At 34.9% G+C, this 19,427-nt stretch overlaps 1 protein-coding gene across 1 annotated transcript in view; it reads right to left on the reverse strand.

The window, feature by feature from the left end:
- Nucleotides 1-19,427, reverse strand: part of LOC144966778 (sorbitol dehydrogenase-like) — a 49,438-nt gene that overhangs the window by 5,011 nt on the left and 25,000 nt on the right. Inside the window, exons 3-6 of the mRNA XM_078903557.1 lie at nucleotides 17,972-18,136; nucleotides 11,950-12,109; nucleotides 5,810-5,928; nucleotides 303-368 (exon numbers count right to left, since the gene is read on the reverse strand). Of these exons, the coding sequence (XP_078759683.1) occupies nucleotides 303-368; nucleotides 5,810-5,928; nucleotides 11,950-12,109; nucleotides 17,972-18,122 (496 nt within the window). The 5' untranslated portion in view covers nucleotides 18,123-18,136. The remainder of the gene's footprint in view (nucleotides 1-302; nucleotides 369-5,809; nucleotides 5,929-11,949; nucleotides 12,110-17,971; nucleotides 18,137-19,427) is intronic.

Genomic DNA, 19,427 nt, shown 5'->3' on the forward strand with positions numbered 1-19,427 from the left:
TTTGACAACTGAGACATAAAGAGTAAAAGTGGCCATGTTAATATAAAAAGTATGCCCTTCCGCGCGGTATAATTATATTCCACGAAAGAACATAGATAAACCATCCAACAAACAGTTGATGTCAAAAGGAATCACCCTTGTTGTCAAAGTAAACAAATAGATGGTTAATAATCTTGCCCAAGGGAAAAAACGAAAGTGCCTGAAACAGGGCCCGAATCCGGCTTCATCCGGGTCACAATGTAATCCCTTAACCGTCGACCATTTCGCTCCCCATGTCAATCAAAGTAATAAATTCTACATACCGACCATCATGACTTTTCCAGCGCCCAGAACCTTAGCACATTGCATTGAAAACAAACCCACTGGACCTGTTTTATGTGGAGGAAACAACAAAAATAATAAATATGGCTGCTCAGTCTCTATGTACGCTTGCCGTGGGTGTGTGCGTCACTTCGAGTTTGTCAGTCTGTTTCTATTATCCAGTTAGTAATCTGCCTCCATAAATCTCTGTATCTCAACAAAAGTCAAATCAAATTTAAATCTATCACGCTGCCAGAATAGATTCCTCTTGAAGAGGTCCCAGTAACTACAAGATAAATAACATAATTTATAGGTAGCAATAGGTAATTGAATCATTGTCATTACGGTGGATGAATATAGATCTGAGGAAATCATTCTTGATTGTGGGATTCCCCAGGGTTTAGTACTTGGACCCGTTCTTTTTGTTCTGTACGTTGGACCTCTGTCTAAAATCAACAGAAGTTTCGGTCTGTCTTACCACCAATACGCTGATGATACGCAATTGTACTGCGTTTCCAATACGAGAAATTTACAAGAAGCCGATAGTAAGAATTGTATCCAAACTGTTAAGAAATGGATGAATGAGAACAGACTGAAAATAAATGATGATAAGACAGAGGTGCTGTATGTTGGGAACAGGAAGTTGAAAAGTGAAACAGATTTGAAGTTGGGGGATGCCTCTATTCAAATTGTTGACAAAGTGAAAAACCTTGGAACATTCTTAGACTCTGGACTGTCGATGGAGCATCAAGTTAATAATTTGGTTAGATCTGTCTTTTTCCAACTAAAAAAGATTGCTTCAATGAGACGGTTCATATCTGAGGATGTGACCAAGCACCTGGTTGTGTCCCTCGTACTATCGAAATTGGATTATTGCATTGCAATGCCCTGTTGTTTGGCGTTTCGCAATATAATGTGAGACGTCTTCAGGTTGTCCAAAACAGCGCTGCCAGACTCGTATTCATGAAGCATAGGTGCGATTCTGCCAGACCTCTGCTTCATGAACTGCATTGGCTGTCTGTTGAGAAAAGGATTAAATTCAAAGCTTGTGTTTTAGTGTATCGTTGTCTTGAAGGTACTGCCCCTTCCTACATCTCGGAACTAATTGAAAGATATTCAAAATCCCGCCTCTTACGTTCGGCCAGTGATTCCACCAAACTAGTTGTCCCTCGAATACGGAAAAATGTTGGAATGAGATCCTTTTCTCATTTCGAAACCTCTGTTTGGAACGCCTTACCACAGACCATTCGTGAAAAAGAATCTTTTCTATTTTTAAACGTTCGCTTAAAACATATCTGTTTCGTTTTTAGTAGATGTTATGAGAAGCAAGATAGGTCTGTCTGGTTTCTATTGTGTGTGTGTGTGTGTGTGTGTGTGTGTGTGTGTATGCTTGTGTGTGTGAATTAGTATGTGTAGGCCAAAGTAATTTGTAATTTAAGCGCCTAGAGTCTGGTGTCTCGGAGTTATAGCGCTATATAAGTTTTCAGCATTATTATTATTATCTTCAATTTAATAATCGAAGACAGATAATGTGAACGTTTCTGGTTTCCCCTTCATCAATACAATGAATGGAGCATGCAATAACAGCAAATGAGATATTAATTTGAGAATGGCGTTGCTAAGACAAATTAAAAACATTTGATCATTGTTTTGTTTATTCCCCTTAACAACACCACATCGTCCTTAGTGTCCCATTCATTTGTTTTGTTGATAAAGGGAAACCCGAAACGTCCACTTTTTCTGTCTTCGCATATTAATTTGAGCTTCCATTCAATTTCCTATTGTCGTTTATTTTTCGAGCTCAAACAGCAATGTTTTCATTATCTAATAGTCTTCAAAATAGTTTAGAACATTTAATACGACATCGTGTACACTTAAATTAGAAATAAAGGTCTGTTTTCGATTTACTCAAAGGGAGAGAGAGTTTAGGATAAAATTGAAAACAATGTGTATTTATTGGGTATTTAACATACTCTTCCGCATATAAGTGCTATGCTCAAGGTTCATTGATATTTTCCTAAATGGTTATTTACCCCACGGGTAATTTTTTTCTTCGTTGAAGATGGGGTGAGGATCGGTGCGTTGAAAACGAGACCAGATAATGTGTTAAATAATTTCATTACAAGGTTCCATTTAGGCCATTAAACTGGTATTATACGCACAGACACACTGACATACAAACTAAAACATAACTCCACGAAAAAATGAAACACCCGCAACTCGCAACCATAAACACAAACACACACACACACACACACACACACACACACACACACACACACACACACACACACACACAGGGGCTCATACACGAACAGGCACTCGCAAAATATAATGGCATTGTGCTCTCGCGATCACACTCCTCCTTTCAGTGATTTTCAACCATAACTCACCATTCAGCCATTGTCCCTATTATCCTCTCACTACTCATCTTGCATGATACTTTAAGGAAAAAATACCCATCTCTAATATAAATATTTTGACTTCTTGGCATTATAGATAGAATGAAGTTGACGTCACGAGGGTCTTTGTTATCGTGTTTTTTTTGTTTTTTTTTTTTGGGGGGGGGGGGTTTGGGTTTTTTTTTTTGCCATCCGCGTTTATAAGTAATTCTCACTAAACTGTATTAACCAGACTACATTTAAGGTTTTTGGTGTATTGGTACTTATACTTCCGGATGGCAATGTTGTGAGCTTCTTAGCCAAGCGCACACTATAGAATGAAGTTGACGTCACTCCAGTCACTTTATTGTTCTTTCCATCCGCGTTTTTGAGTAATTCTCACTAAACTGTATTAACCAGAATATAAACGTTTAAGGTTACACATTGTTTTGTATGTTGGGTCGCTATACTTCGGATGGCAATGTTCGGAGCTTATTAGCCAAGCGCATACTATCCACAGACTACCTGTGCTATCTATGATACTATCTATAAGAAGCTTTACGACGCACGGAACACTTTTATGTCATTTCAAAACAATGAAATTTGAATACGACAGTCAGGATAATATAAAAGTGATGAGATAAAATAATATGATAGGTTTTCACTTACAACAAGCACGGGAGAAAAAATAGAATTCAGTTATAGGCTAATGGGATTAGTTCAGCGACAAGAGTAGTCTCTGGATTAGTTATAGTTCCATCAAAGTAAAGAAGATTCCAAGGGCGATGAACCCGCGTGTGTGTGTACATGTTTGTGTGTGTGTGTGTGTGTGTGTGTGTGTGTGTGTGTGTGTCTTTATGTTTGTCGTCTACATGGGAAAACCAGACTACTTTCCGATATTATGGAAATTAATCAGTAGCCTATGTTAATACTTCTATCTGTTCGGTGAAAGGTACCGAGATTGTTGCGATTTTATAACGGAATTATACATTTATTTAAATCAATTTCTTCGATTCCCAAGATTTACGACGCAATTTGAAACTGGAAACTATACCAGATTATTTATAGACTAGATATAACATCTATTTTTTTCTCACCATTTTTCTTTACTGTAGTGTTTTTGTTGTCGTTCAACGTATTTATTTATTTTTTTTTTATTTATTTATATATTTATTTATTTATTTATTTTGAATACGTTAACCCGAATGAAAGCAGAAGTGAGTTGGGTTTTTTGGGGATTTTTATTGGGTTTTTTGTTTTGTTTTTTTTTTTTTTGGTCAGGGATTAATGTTACGTCGAAGCTGTAGCAGGAATACTAATAATAATAATATTAATAATAATAATAATAATAATAATAATAATAATAATAATAATAATAATAATAATAATAATAATAATAATAATAATAATAATAATAATAATAATAATAATAATAATAATGAAGAGAAATGACATATATTGACAACAGTGTCATCTCTCCCAAAAGATACGATCCATCGGACTCCACCAGGCAAAAGATCGGCTATTAATTTAACACGTTATTTTGGTTCGTAATATTATCATCATTAACAAAATCAAATTGTCTATGCCAATTTGGAGGAGCAGATTTTATATAAACTTATTTCTCTTGTATTTCTCTATTTAAATTATTTAGCATTCCAGTTGTATCTTCAGCTTGCTAGTTTTCCACCTTCACATTTCAATCTTTTATAAATTGTAGTTGAATATTTACTTTCAAGAATAGGATAACGTTATTTTGTTTACAAATCGCAATTGCATAGACATCAAGACGTCTCAAACGATGAAGTGAATGATGAAAAATCCCACGGATGTTACTATTGTCGGAAACGTCTATTTACTATCTAAATTAAAAGTTTTAATTTATAACTTTCCCTCGGGTAATTTCATAAATGTCATTTCTCGAAATGAAACCAATTGGATTTAGATAAATAATATCATGTAGACAGGACTAACATTTATGGAAAGAGTCGGTTTGATCGAACTCAAACCAGAGACGAGCTTTACCGTAGACAATTGGATTCAATAGTCTGATGTGAGGCCGCCCAGCAACGGCGGCATCTTGGTTCTAAACAAAGAAAATCATTACTTTTTCTTCTTCATGCTGGCTAGAACTTTTCATATGTCTTGTGATCAGAATGTGCAAAAGTCAAAACATGATCAGATTCATGTATTTTTCCTCTGGATACGCTTTTATACTCGCCGGAGAAATATTTCATACGGGCGTCCGCCATTGTTCCGATAGTTTAGAGCCAGTGTTACTAAGTTACCATGCGTCAATAGGAAGGAAGTGACGTTACGACTGTTGAAGAGTATTGTCATACCTCAAAAAGACAATGCCATTCGCGATACACGACTGTGGATTTAAGAGAGAGGGGTCGGAGTTCAATGCATCTCGTGGATAGCATAGTTTTGTTCTTTTCTTATATTTGAAGATGTTTTTTTCATTTTTTGAAAGGTCTACAGCCCCTAGCAGATAGTATTAACACTAAAAAACCACGGTGGTGCTGTTTGACCATCACATGCTTTGGCAGCTCTATTATCATTTAAACTGAAACTTGGCAAATAGACACTAGTAGATTCGGAAACAAATTTGAAAAGATGTTTATCATACAGTGTACGGCACAGCAAAACATGTTGAAAACAACATTCTAAAAAAAATAAGACATTTGTATTTCTTTGTACTGTTTTGTTGGGTTTTTTTGGGGGGTTTTTTTTGTTGTTGTTTTTTTTTTTTTAAAAATTGAGTTTCAATTTGACATAACATTCTTGTACTTTTCTTTCCTCTTTGTATGGAATGTTACCGTACTTCCCTAACATATTTTAAGTATAGTGAGTAATGCTTATTATATATATATATATATATATATATATATATATATATATATATATAAATATATATATATATATATATCCTAACATGACATTACTTTTTAACAGATAAGAAAATTCTATTAATTCATATCTAATTTTGAAATTATATCACTCACTAATCTAGATTAATTTCAAATACGGCGTTGACCAAGTTTCAAATTTTAACGTGGTTGATGTAAATCAAACGTAAAGGCAAAAAAGGATATTTATTTCATGCTGCATAGAAAATGCCATACCTGCTCCAATGACAATGACGTAATCCCCTTCAGTCATGTTGGCTCTTCGTACAGCATTCACGCCTACAGACATTGGCTCCATCATGGCTCCCTCCTCCAAAGACACATGATCCGGGAGCCTAAAATTTAAAATGAAAATTAAGGACAAAGTTAATTTGTTTAGAATACGCTTCAACAGTCATGACGTCACTTCCCTCGTAATGACGCATGGTAACTTAGTAACCGGCTTTAAACAATCGGAACAATGGCGGACGCCCTCATGAAATATTTCTCCGACGAGCATCAAAGTGTTTCAAGAGGAGAAAAACATTATTAATATGATCGTGTTTTGACTTTTATACATTCTGAGAACATAACATATGAAAAGTTCTAGCCAGCATGAAGAATGAAAAGTACCAATTTTCTTTGTTTAGAGCCAGGCTGCTCGCCGTTGCTGGGCGACGTGACATCAGACTAGTGAATCCAATTCCAATCACATCGTAATAATTATATTTATATCTATAAAATATACTCGATGTAATCTTCGCTGTAAAACTAGAATGTGGCAGATGCCAGGCACACATTTATTTGCCATCATCATCATCATCATCATCATCATCATCATCATCATCATCATCATCATCATCATCATCATCATCATCATCATCATCAAAATCATAAACTCATCACTGTCATTATTTTGATCATTATCAGTTTAAATCGTTGATATCCAATCAATTGTGTCTCATTAGTAATATATTTACACTACTTATCTATTTTTACAATTTTATTCCACCTACATGTCCTATTTTTATATCTTTTCTTGTACCTGCTGTATATTTATTAATTTTATCTTATTTAGACTTAGATTAGGTTCGTAATTTGATCAATAAATCCATGATAAAACTTTTGTTATTATAACGTTGAATTATGTCTAACATTATGATAATTTCTAGTCAGAATCAATAAAGTAATTATCTTATTTTTTCTTATCTTATTTTATAACTGCCATCGGAAAGGGGGGGGGGGTGTTTTTTCCCTTTTTTTGTGTGTTTATTACTAATATGATCTTGAAAAATGCTTTGTCGACTGAGAAAATAAGTTTTGAATGCAATTTTATTTTACTATGACTTCTAAATATAGAAACATTTATTCTTTAACTTATTTAGTATTAGTTATTAATGATGATATGATATCAGGTTATCAGGACGTAGTGCCTAGTAGGTCAAATGACTTTGTATCACCTTTCAAACGCGATAAAAAATAATTACGCAACGACACCATTAGGTCCCGTCGCTTAGGCGTACCATGAAAGAATAAAGATAACCCATCAAACAGGATGTCTGATGTCAACAGGAATCACCAATGTTGTCCAAAGTGAGCATATCGGGGGTTAATAATCTTGCCCAAGGAAATAAACGAAATTGCCTGAAGCTGGGCTCGAACTCGGGACTTTCCCGTCACAGTGCTATGTCTTAACCACTCGGTCACTAAACACAATAACACAATAGTAATACTTGGATAATACCTTGGAGCAAATGTAGCCATGGTCACTCATCAGAATACAAACTAATGCCATAATAATACCTAATACCATATCCACTGAACTTCAGAATGTATTCTTTTACTGGTCTGTATTTGTCTTTGAACAAAGGTACAAATAAAATTTAGAAGAGCTAGAGGGTTATTTCGTCATCGTTTTCTTTTTTTTTCTCAATTAATTTCACAATGATGAACAGAATAGATTCTTTATTTGTCTAACTTCTCCCAAATCGTATTGCAAGCATTTGAGTCCAGCATCAATAAGTTATTGATCTTAAGCGGGGGAGTTTGTAATAAGCTCGTGGTAATTTTATTTGATGTCACACATGCACCCCGAGGACACGTTTTGTGCCTAGTGTTTTGCCTGACAAAAAAAAAGATGTAAACGTCTATTTTTGGTCCCAGGACATTCTGTGAAGGAGAAAAATAAATTTAAGATTTCAATCGACAACTGACGTTTACAGTAATAGATATTTGTAGATTTACTAAGTGAGTGGCAACAAATAAAAAGCGATTGTTTAATTATTTTATTTGTTTTATTTTTAGTATATTGTTTTCTCCTCCTTTTCCGCCTCCTCCTCCCTCCATCCTCCTCCTCCGCCTCCTTCTTCTCCACCATCGGCACCACTACCTTCTCGTACTCAATCAAACTGAGGATTACTATCGACCAGAACTAAAAAACTACGTTCCTCAAGGAAACAATTTGTAATAATTTCGTTTAAAGTCTAGATATAATTTTCATAGAAAATAATAATTCTCTCATCATTTTAATAAAAGAGAAATGATTTTTGATTAGCAATGTAATACAGAACTGCTAGAAAAAGGTGATATCTTCACTGGTTGTTGATTGCAACTGAGATTGTTTCACAGCTTTAGGTTGAGTAGAAAACGGTAGGGGCTGCCTGAAGCCGGTGTTTGTGAAAATACTAACGAAAGAGTGAAAATGGAGAGGCTTCGTATGGGAGCAAAACAGACAATGTATGTTCCCATACGATGCCTCTCCATTTTCACTCTTTCATTAGCTTTAGGTTGAGTACTTTTGGCATTGAGTCTACTTCTTTATGTTGCAGTTAGAAGCAAGATGAAAAAACATTGCCCTCTTACCAGAGGAATTAAGTTTGAGCACGAGGTATATAATTGTGTTACCTTGTTCCACAAAAATGAAGCTTACTTTGTTAATGATTTATTTATTTCGGTCCTAGTTTAAAAAAGAGACCACCAACGACAATATACACAGTACTGAACAGGGACTTCAAACACCTTCAACCCAAATTAAAAACAGAGGAAGACCTCGCGTCCCTAAGAAATTTGGCAGAACAAATCAAAAGAAGCAGCCGAGGCGCCCCAATCGGATGATTGGGATGCTGCAGGCGCTAAGATAGTAAGCCAGCAGTTTAATACACAGATACACTTCAAACATTTTTTTTTTGCGCCTGACGGCAGCTGTGTCGAATGTGTTGTGATTACTTGTATTTTTTTGTGTTGGATTTACTCTTCATTCTCAAATTGGATTTTATACTGGATGGAATAATTGTTATATCACCGTGTAACCCTTTAAATAGGTTAAGAATATTTTAAATAATTCTGCTTTCAATAAAATTGATTTTTAGAATGGATTCTATAACATCAGCCATTTTATCTGTGTTTTATACTTTGTTCACCGTTCCCATTTACATCTATTTTTAAAACTAATAGACGAGGTCTGAGGGGCGGACGAAGAAAACAGAGGGCGATTAATGTTCAGCCTATTCGTCAACCACCAACACACCAGAAATCACTGAGCCCGTCAACCAAACTCATCGATTGGTGTGAATGGCTTTAATGAAAACAATGACTAAGAGAATATAATAAAAGTGAATAGTAAGAAGAAAGAAAGAAATGTTGTCATCGGTTGTCTAAATTCTCAATCAACAAATATAAAAACTCAAGATATAAAAGACCTGATAATATTGAAATGGGCATTGATTCGTTGTTTATTAAAGACGTAGCTAAAATCGGAAGATGCGTTTACACAGGCCGAAATGACATCAAATGGTTACTCATTCAAATCATTCCACGAATCGGTCGTAAAGGATTGTGTTTTGCATTCTTTTATAGAAATATAAAATCTGTCATTACACCAGGGAATATACTAGAGTCAAGTTTTGGTACATTCGAAGCGGCCGCCCTCCGCATTCAATCGTCCTCGCAGCATCTGACTAAAGTATGTGTGTATCGCCCCCTTCCCCTACCCAGTATGATAAATAAATTCACAACATCAACATTTATTGATGAATTTGACAAATGTTAACCTATTCAAGATCTACAACTAATACACCTTTCATCGTTACGGGCGACTTCAATTTCCACATGGATGACTCATCGTGCTCCGATGCCAGGAAGATGAAAATCATTATTGGAAACATACAACCTGATACAACTAATTGACAAACCAACTCACAAAGCGGGACATTGTTTAGATTTACTTATGGTAAGAGAAGGAAGACAGTCCACTTAAAGTTATAAAATTCAAGGACGTTGCGTTATCTGATCATTTTTTTTGCTTACCTTTCAAGGACATGTACAATCAAATAAATGACCAAAAAGAACACTTTTATCACGATCAAAAAGTCAAATTGATCCCCATAAATTTAAAAGAGACATTGTAACATCTTTAAAGTCAAGTGAAAGTCCATCGGCACATAAATTATGCACTACTTTGCAAAAGGTCCTTGATCACAATGCTCCACTCCGGAATCGCACTTTCACTATTCGCCCGAGCTCGCCGTGGCTCTCAGATGAAATTCGAGAAAAAAAAAGAGAGAACAGAGACAGACTGAAAGCAGTGGAGAAATCAAAACTTTAGGTCCACCGAGAAATATTTAAAGACAAGAGACACCGAGTGAATATCGCCATCCTGAATAATAATAATAATAATAATAATAATAATAATAATAATAATAATAATAATAATAATAATAATAATAATAATAATAATAATAATAAAATTTATTTGTATAGCGCCCAATCCCGTTGACAAAACAGCTCTAGGGGTACACAAGAGTAGCTGAGGGACAATGTCAACACTATCTTCGGAAAAAAATTTTTAAAGGGACATATAAAGAAATTTTTGCTATCACAGATGAACTACTACATAATTCAAAATCGTCAAATAAAGTCCTCAGGAAATGACAAAGATGTATGTGAGGTGTTCGCTTCTTTCTTTGAAAACAAAGTACCTAACACAAGAGAAGCGTTAGATAAACTGTCACCATATGGCATATGAGCAAAATGATCTAATCGAAACGTTACTTACCATCGAAAAGTGTAAACATGATATAAACATCGGATGACAACAAATAAATTAAAGTTGAAAGATGAAATTGTCATTTTATGTCATCCCAATATTACAAATTCTTTTGGAAATACCAAATGTAACATAATGGATCGATTGTGGAAAGTTCACCTGCTGTTAAAAGTCTCGGGATCTTTATGGATGAGAATATGACATTAGCCGGCAGATAAAATATCTTTCTCAATGCCTAAATTTCCATTTTAACAGAATTGGGAAAATTAGAAACTACATAAATACAGATGTGACAAAAACCTTGATTACACCATTGGTTCTTTCAAAACTTGACTAGTCTCTCTCTCTCTCTCTCACTCTCTCTCTCTCTCTCTCTCTCTCTCTCTCTCTCTCTCTCTCTCTCTCTCTTTTAACCTCACCAGCGAGACAATACTCAGGCTGCAAAGAATTCAAAACATTGCTGTAAGATTAGTCCTTAAGCGCAGCAAGAAAAATCGTGCGTCACATCTTTATTAAAAGAGCTATGCTTCCTCTTAGGGAGCGAATATTGTCCACAGTTCTGATATTGTGTTTTAAATGCCTCAACACATATCAAGCAACTTGTAAATTGGAGTTATATACACCAACCCGAACTCTTCATTGCATGTCACTCAAGGAAAGAACTCTTCCGTGTCGTGTGGAGGACGATCCCTTTCTAGAAACATCCCAACCCTCTGGAACAAACTTCCAAAAGAAATACGGTATTTTTCATCGGAAGATGTGCTTAAAAAGCAACTTAAGACTATGTTATTTTCCAAATTGAATTGTTGATGCCCCTGTAAAGCGCTCTGGACACTTCCAACAAAAATAATATATTTTATTATAATTTCAATCGGTGCAATATTTTGTTACCAATGGCCACATGTCATCTCACGTTGTTCATGGTGCAATGGTGGTGGTGGCAGTAGTGATAATAGTGGTAGAGCGGTAGTCGATATAATAGAGATAAAAATAAGGAAGACGAGGAAAAAACATGAGAAGAATGAGGAGGAAGAGGGCAGCTCCAAGAAGACGGAGAAGAAGAAGATCGATGAAGAAGAAGAAGAAGAAGAAGAAGAAGAAGAAGAAGAAGATGATGATGATGATGATGATGATGATGATGATGATGATGATGATGATGATGATGATGATCATGATCATGATGATGATGATGATGATGATGATCATGATCATGATGTTGATGATTGTTATAATGAACACTGATGAAAATGATTATGATGATGTTGACAACGACGACAACGACATAGCTATAGACATATTGTACAAACAATATGATTTTTGTTTAAACATTTACTTGTAACAAGTGCTGGCCGGCGTGGTCATATAATAAGCAAATCCTCCGTCAATTTTGATAACCCCTGACAGAGTTATGTTCTCACAAAGGTTAGTCCTGTTCTTCTTACAAAGTTTACAGTGTCCACAAGGTCGACACGGGTCGATGGCCACTCTATCTCCTTAAGATATGAAAGTAAGAATAAAGAGATCGATGAGGAAGCTTTAATATGAATCAAGATTATGGCATCAAAAAAAAAAAACTCAGTCACACTCTGCTCTAAATAAATAGATATTCGTTTTAATAATTCTGGTCAGGAAACTCGTTCTTCAAATATCGATCGATTCAAATTACCGTCATCTTTTCAAAAATTGTCAAACTTGAGACTTCATTGAGTTTTCTGGCCAAAATTTTAAAAACGTATTAGTTTTATTGTTCAGAGTTTAGCAGAGGCAGAGTAAAAATGCACATTTCGCCCCGATACTAAACTGTTAACTAATAACCCATCTTTAACCCTCTCCTTACCAACTATAGGAAAATCGTCACATTCGTTACGATACAACAAACATTTTTCTTATTCAAATTTCTTTTGTACACCATAAAATTTAAAGAAAATGAACTGTGTGTTGTAGAGCATGTTTTGCTAAAGAAATAATGTATGGCAAAAACTTTACTGCTATAATGTCAGAGTGATAGAAAATCTATTTTTATGTTAGTTGGGTGTGAAGTTGTGGGGAAAATCCTGAAAATCGCTGGTAAGGAGAGAGTTAAAAACGATTTTTTTCATAATATAGCCTGTTGATTGGTATTTGTGATTTTTTCTGTCCATGCACTACGTCGTTGAGACTAATTGTTATGTGTTTCTAAAATGCAATCCTCATCTTATATATATATATATATATATATATATATATATATATATATATATATATATATATATGTGTGTGTGTGTGTGTGTGTGTGTGTGTATACGATTTTCTTTGTCTTTTTCTATGAAATGAATATTCTTACTATGAAGAAAAGCTTGCGGGTTTTGTTTTTTTTTTTTTTGCACAAATGGGATGTAGTACCCTCTTTTTTCTTTTTTTTTTTTTTTAAAAATGCTTCCTGGATAAAGGTGTTCATAAGAGAGTTTCTTACAATGGTCTTATCTTTGTTGTGTCAATGAAGTTTATTTCTGTCTTGCCATTTCATGAAATATCAGCTGAAACCATTAATTTCTTTAAAAAACGATTCTGTTCATGATATAGCGTTATTGGTTGGTATTTGTTATTTGTTTCTGTCCATACACTCCATCGTTATGACTCTTTTATGCATTTCTAACATAAAATCCTTTTCTTATATGTAAGATGTACTCGAAAAATTGAATATCTAACATCAACTTTGAAGTGAAATGTGTTCTTCACTCACGTATAACCTCATTTGTTTCCCATCATCTCATGTCGGGATGGGTAAGAATTATAAAAATTAAAACTATACAAAAATATATGACATTTAGCTAAGTAATGTATTGTTTAGGAAAAATTCTATGGCTAAATAGACAGGGGGAAATAACTAAAATCCCGCGGTGCACACTGAGTTTTGTTTTTTGTTGTTGTTGTTTTTTTGTTTTTTTTTTGTTTTTTTTTTTTTAAGGTTTCGACGAAAGGAGCTTCTAAAGATATGCTATTTATTATCATTATTTTTATAAGATCTTATTGGCATCTGGTTAAAACGTCATTACAATACCATAGATCTTTACTTTTAGACAAAATGATGGTAATTCTAATTGAATTCGAGTCTTGGAACAGCTGTAATTTCATTTATTTTACAACGTCAAACGTCGAGATTGTTTTCTTTTTCTTTGGGACAATCTGCCAAAGTTAAAGCTACCAAGCCTTCATAAATTGCGAGGTTTCCAGAAGCTTAGAACAAAACTAAATATGTTACACTGAAAGTAACAAATAGGATACCTGAAAATATGTTTAAACAATGAATTGATTTTCAAAATTTTTGTTTTACTTTTTAAAAACTTGAGTATAATTTTAAGACAAAATCCACTAACCATACTCAAAGCACTTTACAAGGGGTGCCAAACCAACAACCACAATTAACATGTAAACGATACATGACGCCTGTTATGCGATATTGTATTTTTCGAACAGAGATAACGGTGTTAATCTTCCAAGTGCTCATTTTACACCTGAGTACGGTGAGAGAATGTGAGTAAAGAGTAATATATATATATATATATATATATATATATATATATATATATATATATATATGCGTGTGTGCGTGTGTGTGTGTGAGAGAGAGAGAGAGGGAGAGAGAGAGAGAGAGAGAGAGAGAGAGAGAGAGAGAGAGAGAGAGATATTTGAGTGCGTATATGTGTGTGAATTATTTGTATCGGTATGGAAAACAGTATAATAATGTTGATGACAGAACCAGTGGACAAGTAGAGCAAACATTGAATGTTACTCAAATTGAGCTACTGAAGAAAACATTCTAGAAATATACTAAAGCAATAAAGTTGCCTATCCAGTACTTCAACTTTTACTTGTTTAAGTTTATACCTATACTTCAGTTTATAGTCGTCAACCTATGTCAAGGGAATCAGTTCCGTTCTAAGATACACGAATTTAAATCTTTTCTATCTAAATTTGTAATCTCCTGAAATCCAACCCTATTTCAAACAACCATGATGTTGCTTGGATTATTTTCGTACTTTGTAAAAGATATCTAGTTGAACAGGAAATGGCCGAAACATTTCAGACCAGATCCTATTGTTTATTTTAATGAATGGGCAATCCGATGGGTTTTTTGTGTTATTTGTTTAACAAATAAAAATGTCTTTCATTCTGATCTCGGCAATTTGTTTATTTTCTATTAGCAAGGCTGTAGACAGTAAATTGAAATGCTGTCAGACAAATTGTCTGAACACACAGAAAAATGTGAAACTGTGAAAGGTTTTTAAAATTGTAAATGAAAAGTGACACGCTGCTGTCTTTTTTCCCTGTAATGTAATGCCCATTTAATTGGTTGGGATTTTATTGAGAGTTTATCAAAGGCAGCAAGAACTGGCCCTATCTCATCCAATTTTTATGCAAACCGTTTTACGAAAAATGTTATAGACTGCTTTTAGAATAGAGATTTTATATATTTATTCATTTTTAAATTATTTTTTTGGCTTATTGCATAAATTCAAAATTAACAAAGAACTTTTATCAATAACCATATATTAAGCGTGTTATCGCTTCACACGAAAATGGACCGAGATTGATCACTGACTAGAAACTATTTTCTGACTCACCTGCCCCCCCCCCCTCCCCCCCTCCCCCTCCCCCCCCCCTCCTCCCTCCCCCCTTCCCCCCCCCCTCTCAGCCCATCCAGTGGTGATTGGGTCGGGTAGCCGGGTTTGTTAGATCTGGCGGAAAGCGCTTTGCCATAGATATCTTCCATCCTGAGGGTAGCAAGCAATTGTTATTGTCCGTTTCATGCTAAATAACCGTATTATACTCCGGCTCCACAGAACAAATAGCTCTGAAAGTATAAACTACACATACAACAATTCACATAAATTTGTGTACATACATTTTAAACAGATTTTCTTTACTTCGAGATATCAGATTCTCGTCAATGTCAGCCGCAGTGCAGCGTCGGGCAAAGTGAGCTTGTGTTGTGTGACTTGCTCAAGGCCACACAGCGCGGCAGGTTATCAAACTCTGTATTTTTGGGTACGAAGCAAAGACCATGCTGCTAAGCCACGCTGTCCTATAAATAAATTACATCAATGTTTGTTTTGTTTTGTTTTGTTTTTTTCTTTTTTATATATACATCAATAAATTAAGTAAAATCGTTCATCACCTGCAATAACGGCGTGGTACGCGATCGTTTATTTCTAAAAAATATTTCAATTGATGTCAATGTAAAGGGCATGGTGCCTGTTTAGACGGGGTAAAGCGCTATAATAAGAGCTCTTCATTATTATTATTATTATTATTATTATTATTATTATTATTATTATTATCATTATTATTATTATTATTATTATTATTATTATTATTATTATTATTATTATTATCATTATTATTATTATTATTATTATTGTTATTATTATCATTATTATTATTATTATTATTATTATTATTATTATTATTATTATTATTATTATTATTATCAAAGGCATGTTGATTATCAAGCAACATAATAAGAGATTCAAGAAATTCCACTATTTGATCTTTTACAACAGAATCAAGAATTTTACTTGACACAAAAGTGAGATTTGCAACAGAGAGGACCTATCTACCGAATATATTTCAGTCCTGCGAACTGGGTTTTAAGTAATGTATCTATTTATAATTTTTTTGTTTTTCGCTGTTGGTTGAAGAATGGTTTTGAGCCCGGAACATTTCGTGTTTGTTATTTTGTTCTTTTTTGAAGCTGTTATATTATTCATGTTTGTTTATTACTGTTTACAGCCCACAGCTTCTACCAGCTCTGTGTCACTTTGGGTAATCGGACCAACGTTTGAAGCAGAGCCTCTGTCATCTTTCTTTTAACAGCATTGACATTTGCTTTTTTTTCTCCAGTTGTCTGATACAAACATGTTCTTAAGGATTTATCAAAAATTATTGTGCGATGTTGACGGATCTCACATGATACCTGTCTCAGTAGAAAAAGATGGAGGTCATCAGGATCATGCTCTTTGAGATGTCTAGCTTCGACAACTTGCCAACTTTTATTTTCAGATTAAAATTTTTATGGCTTTTGTAATGAAAGCAGAGAACATTTGAAACATCTTCACATACAAACACACGAGAGAAAAATCAATTAAGTGCATCAATTTGAACTTATAATAGTAGGGAGATCATTTATATAAATTATAAATGGGGACTCTACATTTATGTAAATTATCAATAGGAATGGCCAAATTACTCTAACTTGAGGGACTCCACTTATGAATGGTCTAAATACCATAGAAAAAAATGAAATTCGAATCCAGTCAAATTAACGATAACATAGTACTTAACACTTTCCTTTCCTACTATTTTCAGGATTTTTCCCATGATGCCACACTTAACCATAACAAGGTTTTTTTTTTTAAACGCATATTCAAATACAATAACTTACGTGCTTGATCTGAACGTATACTAATTTTGGTGTTATTATACAAAGGTTTAACACTTGTATAACAATGGAGTCAGCATTTCCATTTTAAATTAGAAAATAGAACTAACGACAATGACTTATGTCAATTAAGTAGAAAACAGTAATCTGACTTGTCAGTCAGTTTATTGATTGTAGAATTGTCCGACATTTTCTACCGTAGTCTGACAAAACGCATTTTTGTATTTTGGCCGAAAATATATTATTTCAAATTGATAGGTTAAAAAACAACCTCCTTTAAGTCTAAGATTTCAATAGTATGCAACAAGTCAATTGGGAGTGTATGTGTTGGGGGGGTGTGTCAATGTTGGCAAAATGCGGAGTGTGTTGGCGGGGGGGGGGGGGGGGGGGGGTTGTCAGTGTTGGCAAGATAAGGAGTGTGTGTGTGGGGGGGGGGGGGGGCAATTTTGGCAAGATGCGAGGCGGGGGAGGGGCAATTTTGGCAAGATACGGGGTGTGTGTGGGGGGGGGGGGGGTCAATTTTCGCAAGTTGCGGAGTGTGGTGGGGGGGGGGGGGGGGGGGAAGGGGATTGTAATCAATCGATAAATGAGGTAAAAGTTTTCTGGCCGAGTTGAATTGGAGTATTCGACAACCTGGGCCTCATTATTAGATTGATCGAGATAAAAGAACCAATATTCTGGAAGGGCTGGTCTTACTCTAAACTTACTGTCTTGTTACGTTACTGAGATTTTGTTGCTTTGTGGTTGTATATCATGTAGCCGGAATTTAGAAGACTTCATTTTTTATTTTTTTAAATTGACCTTCTAACTACACTTGGCAATGTCTCAGTTCAAACCTTAGCACCATCCGACTGATTATGTCATTCACTTTAACATTTATTTAATGCGAATTTATTATAAATTGTAAATAAAACATAATATAGCTAACCCTTACCAACCGCCAGAGTCGTGACCCCAACGCCTACTTTGCTGACCGTGCCGCTGATCTCGTGGCCGATGGTAATTGGTTCATTGATAATAATGTCATCTAGTCGTCCCTCGTCATATAGATGGACATCCGTGCGACAAAGGCCAACTGTTGACATACGAAGCTGGACATCTGTATGAGGAGTGTGATGATAATAATGATTATAACGATGACGATGATGATGATGATGATGATGATGATGATGATGATGATGATGATGATGATGATAATGATGATGGTGGTGATGATGATGATGATGATGATGACGATGATGATGATGATGATGATGATGATGATGATGATGATGATGATGATGATGATGATGATGATGATGATGATGAAAATATCTTGATCTTGACTTCAACAGTCGTTTGTGTACACTGTGAAAAGTACCGGGGATATTACGCAGCCCTGAGGGGCTCCGGTGTTGTCTTTTTTGTGGACCTGGACGTATTGTACCCTGTCAGTCAGAAATTCAAGAATCCAAGCAATAATATGATTACACATACCCAAGGTTGCGATTTTCTGTGCAAGTAACTCAGGTTACATCTGTTTAAAGGCGGAGGAAAAATCTGCGAAAAGTAAACTACAATAGCTCCAGGCGTGATCAAGGTGCTCGTAGATGTTGTTGAGAAACAACAAAATAGCATTTTTCATGCTTCTTCCGCCGTCGGTAGGCAAATTGGTGACCGTCAGCATGTGCCACAAATCGATTTCTTAATCCAGAGAGGATGAGTCACTCAAGTGTTTTCATGACAATTGAAATCAGTGCAACTGGTCTCAAGTCGCTCATTGAGTTAATTTGATCTTTTTGGGGGATAGGTTTAATTTCGGACGTTTTCCAAATTTGGGGGTTAGAGGTACAATGGATGGACATGTTGAAAATATATGTGTAAATAATTGTTCTGCACATTCTTTGGGAATGTTTCCTTCTATAGCGTAAGGGTCGGATGCTTTTCTTTCGTAGAATTTCGAGAATGCGACTTGAGTTTCATGCTCACTGACTTCAACAATTTCGGTATTATCTAAAGCGCAGTCTAGACTGTGTTTCTCTTATTCAATCATGGAAGTGTTATCTACATTATCAAATCTACAGTAAAATTAATTTAATTTGTCAAGTTCGAATGTATCAGGCACAGTTCTTGGTTTTAGTGTATAATTAACAACTGTTTTCAGTTCATGCCAATTGTCTTTAATGTTGCCAGATGAAACACTTTTTTTGGATTTTAATCTTGTATTTTTTTTTTTTTTTTTTTTTTGCATTTGATTGTTTCTTTCTTTATTTCTAATTGCTTTAGTTTTAGGAGTTCAATGTCGCCATGGGTGTATACAAATTTCTTCTGAATCAGCAGGCATTTAAAGTTTTATGTTATCCATGGCTTCGTATTAGGGTACAGGGTTAATTCCTATTTTTTGGACATAC

This window comes from Berghia stephanieae, chromosome 2 (assembly GCF_034508935.2).
Source record: "Berghia stephanieae isolate SIO BIC M18660-M18661 chromosome 2, UCSD_Bste_1.3, whole genome shotgun sequence".
NCBI classification, from domain to species: Eukaryota; Metazoa; Mollusca; class Gastropoda; order Nudibranchia; family Aeolidiidae; genus Berghia; species Berghia stephanieae.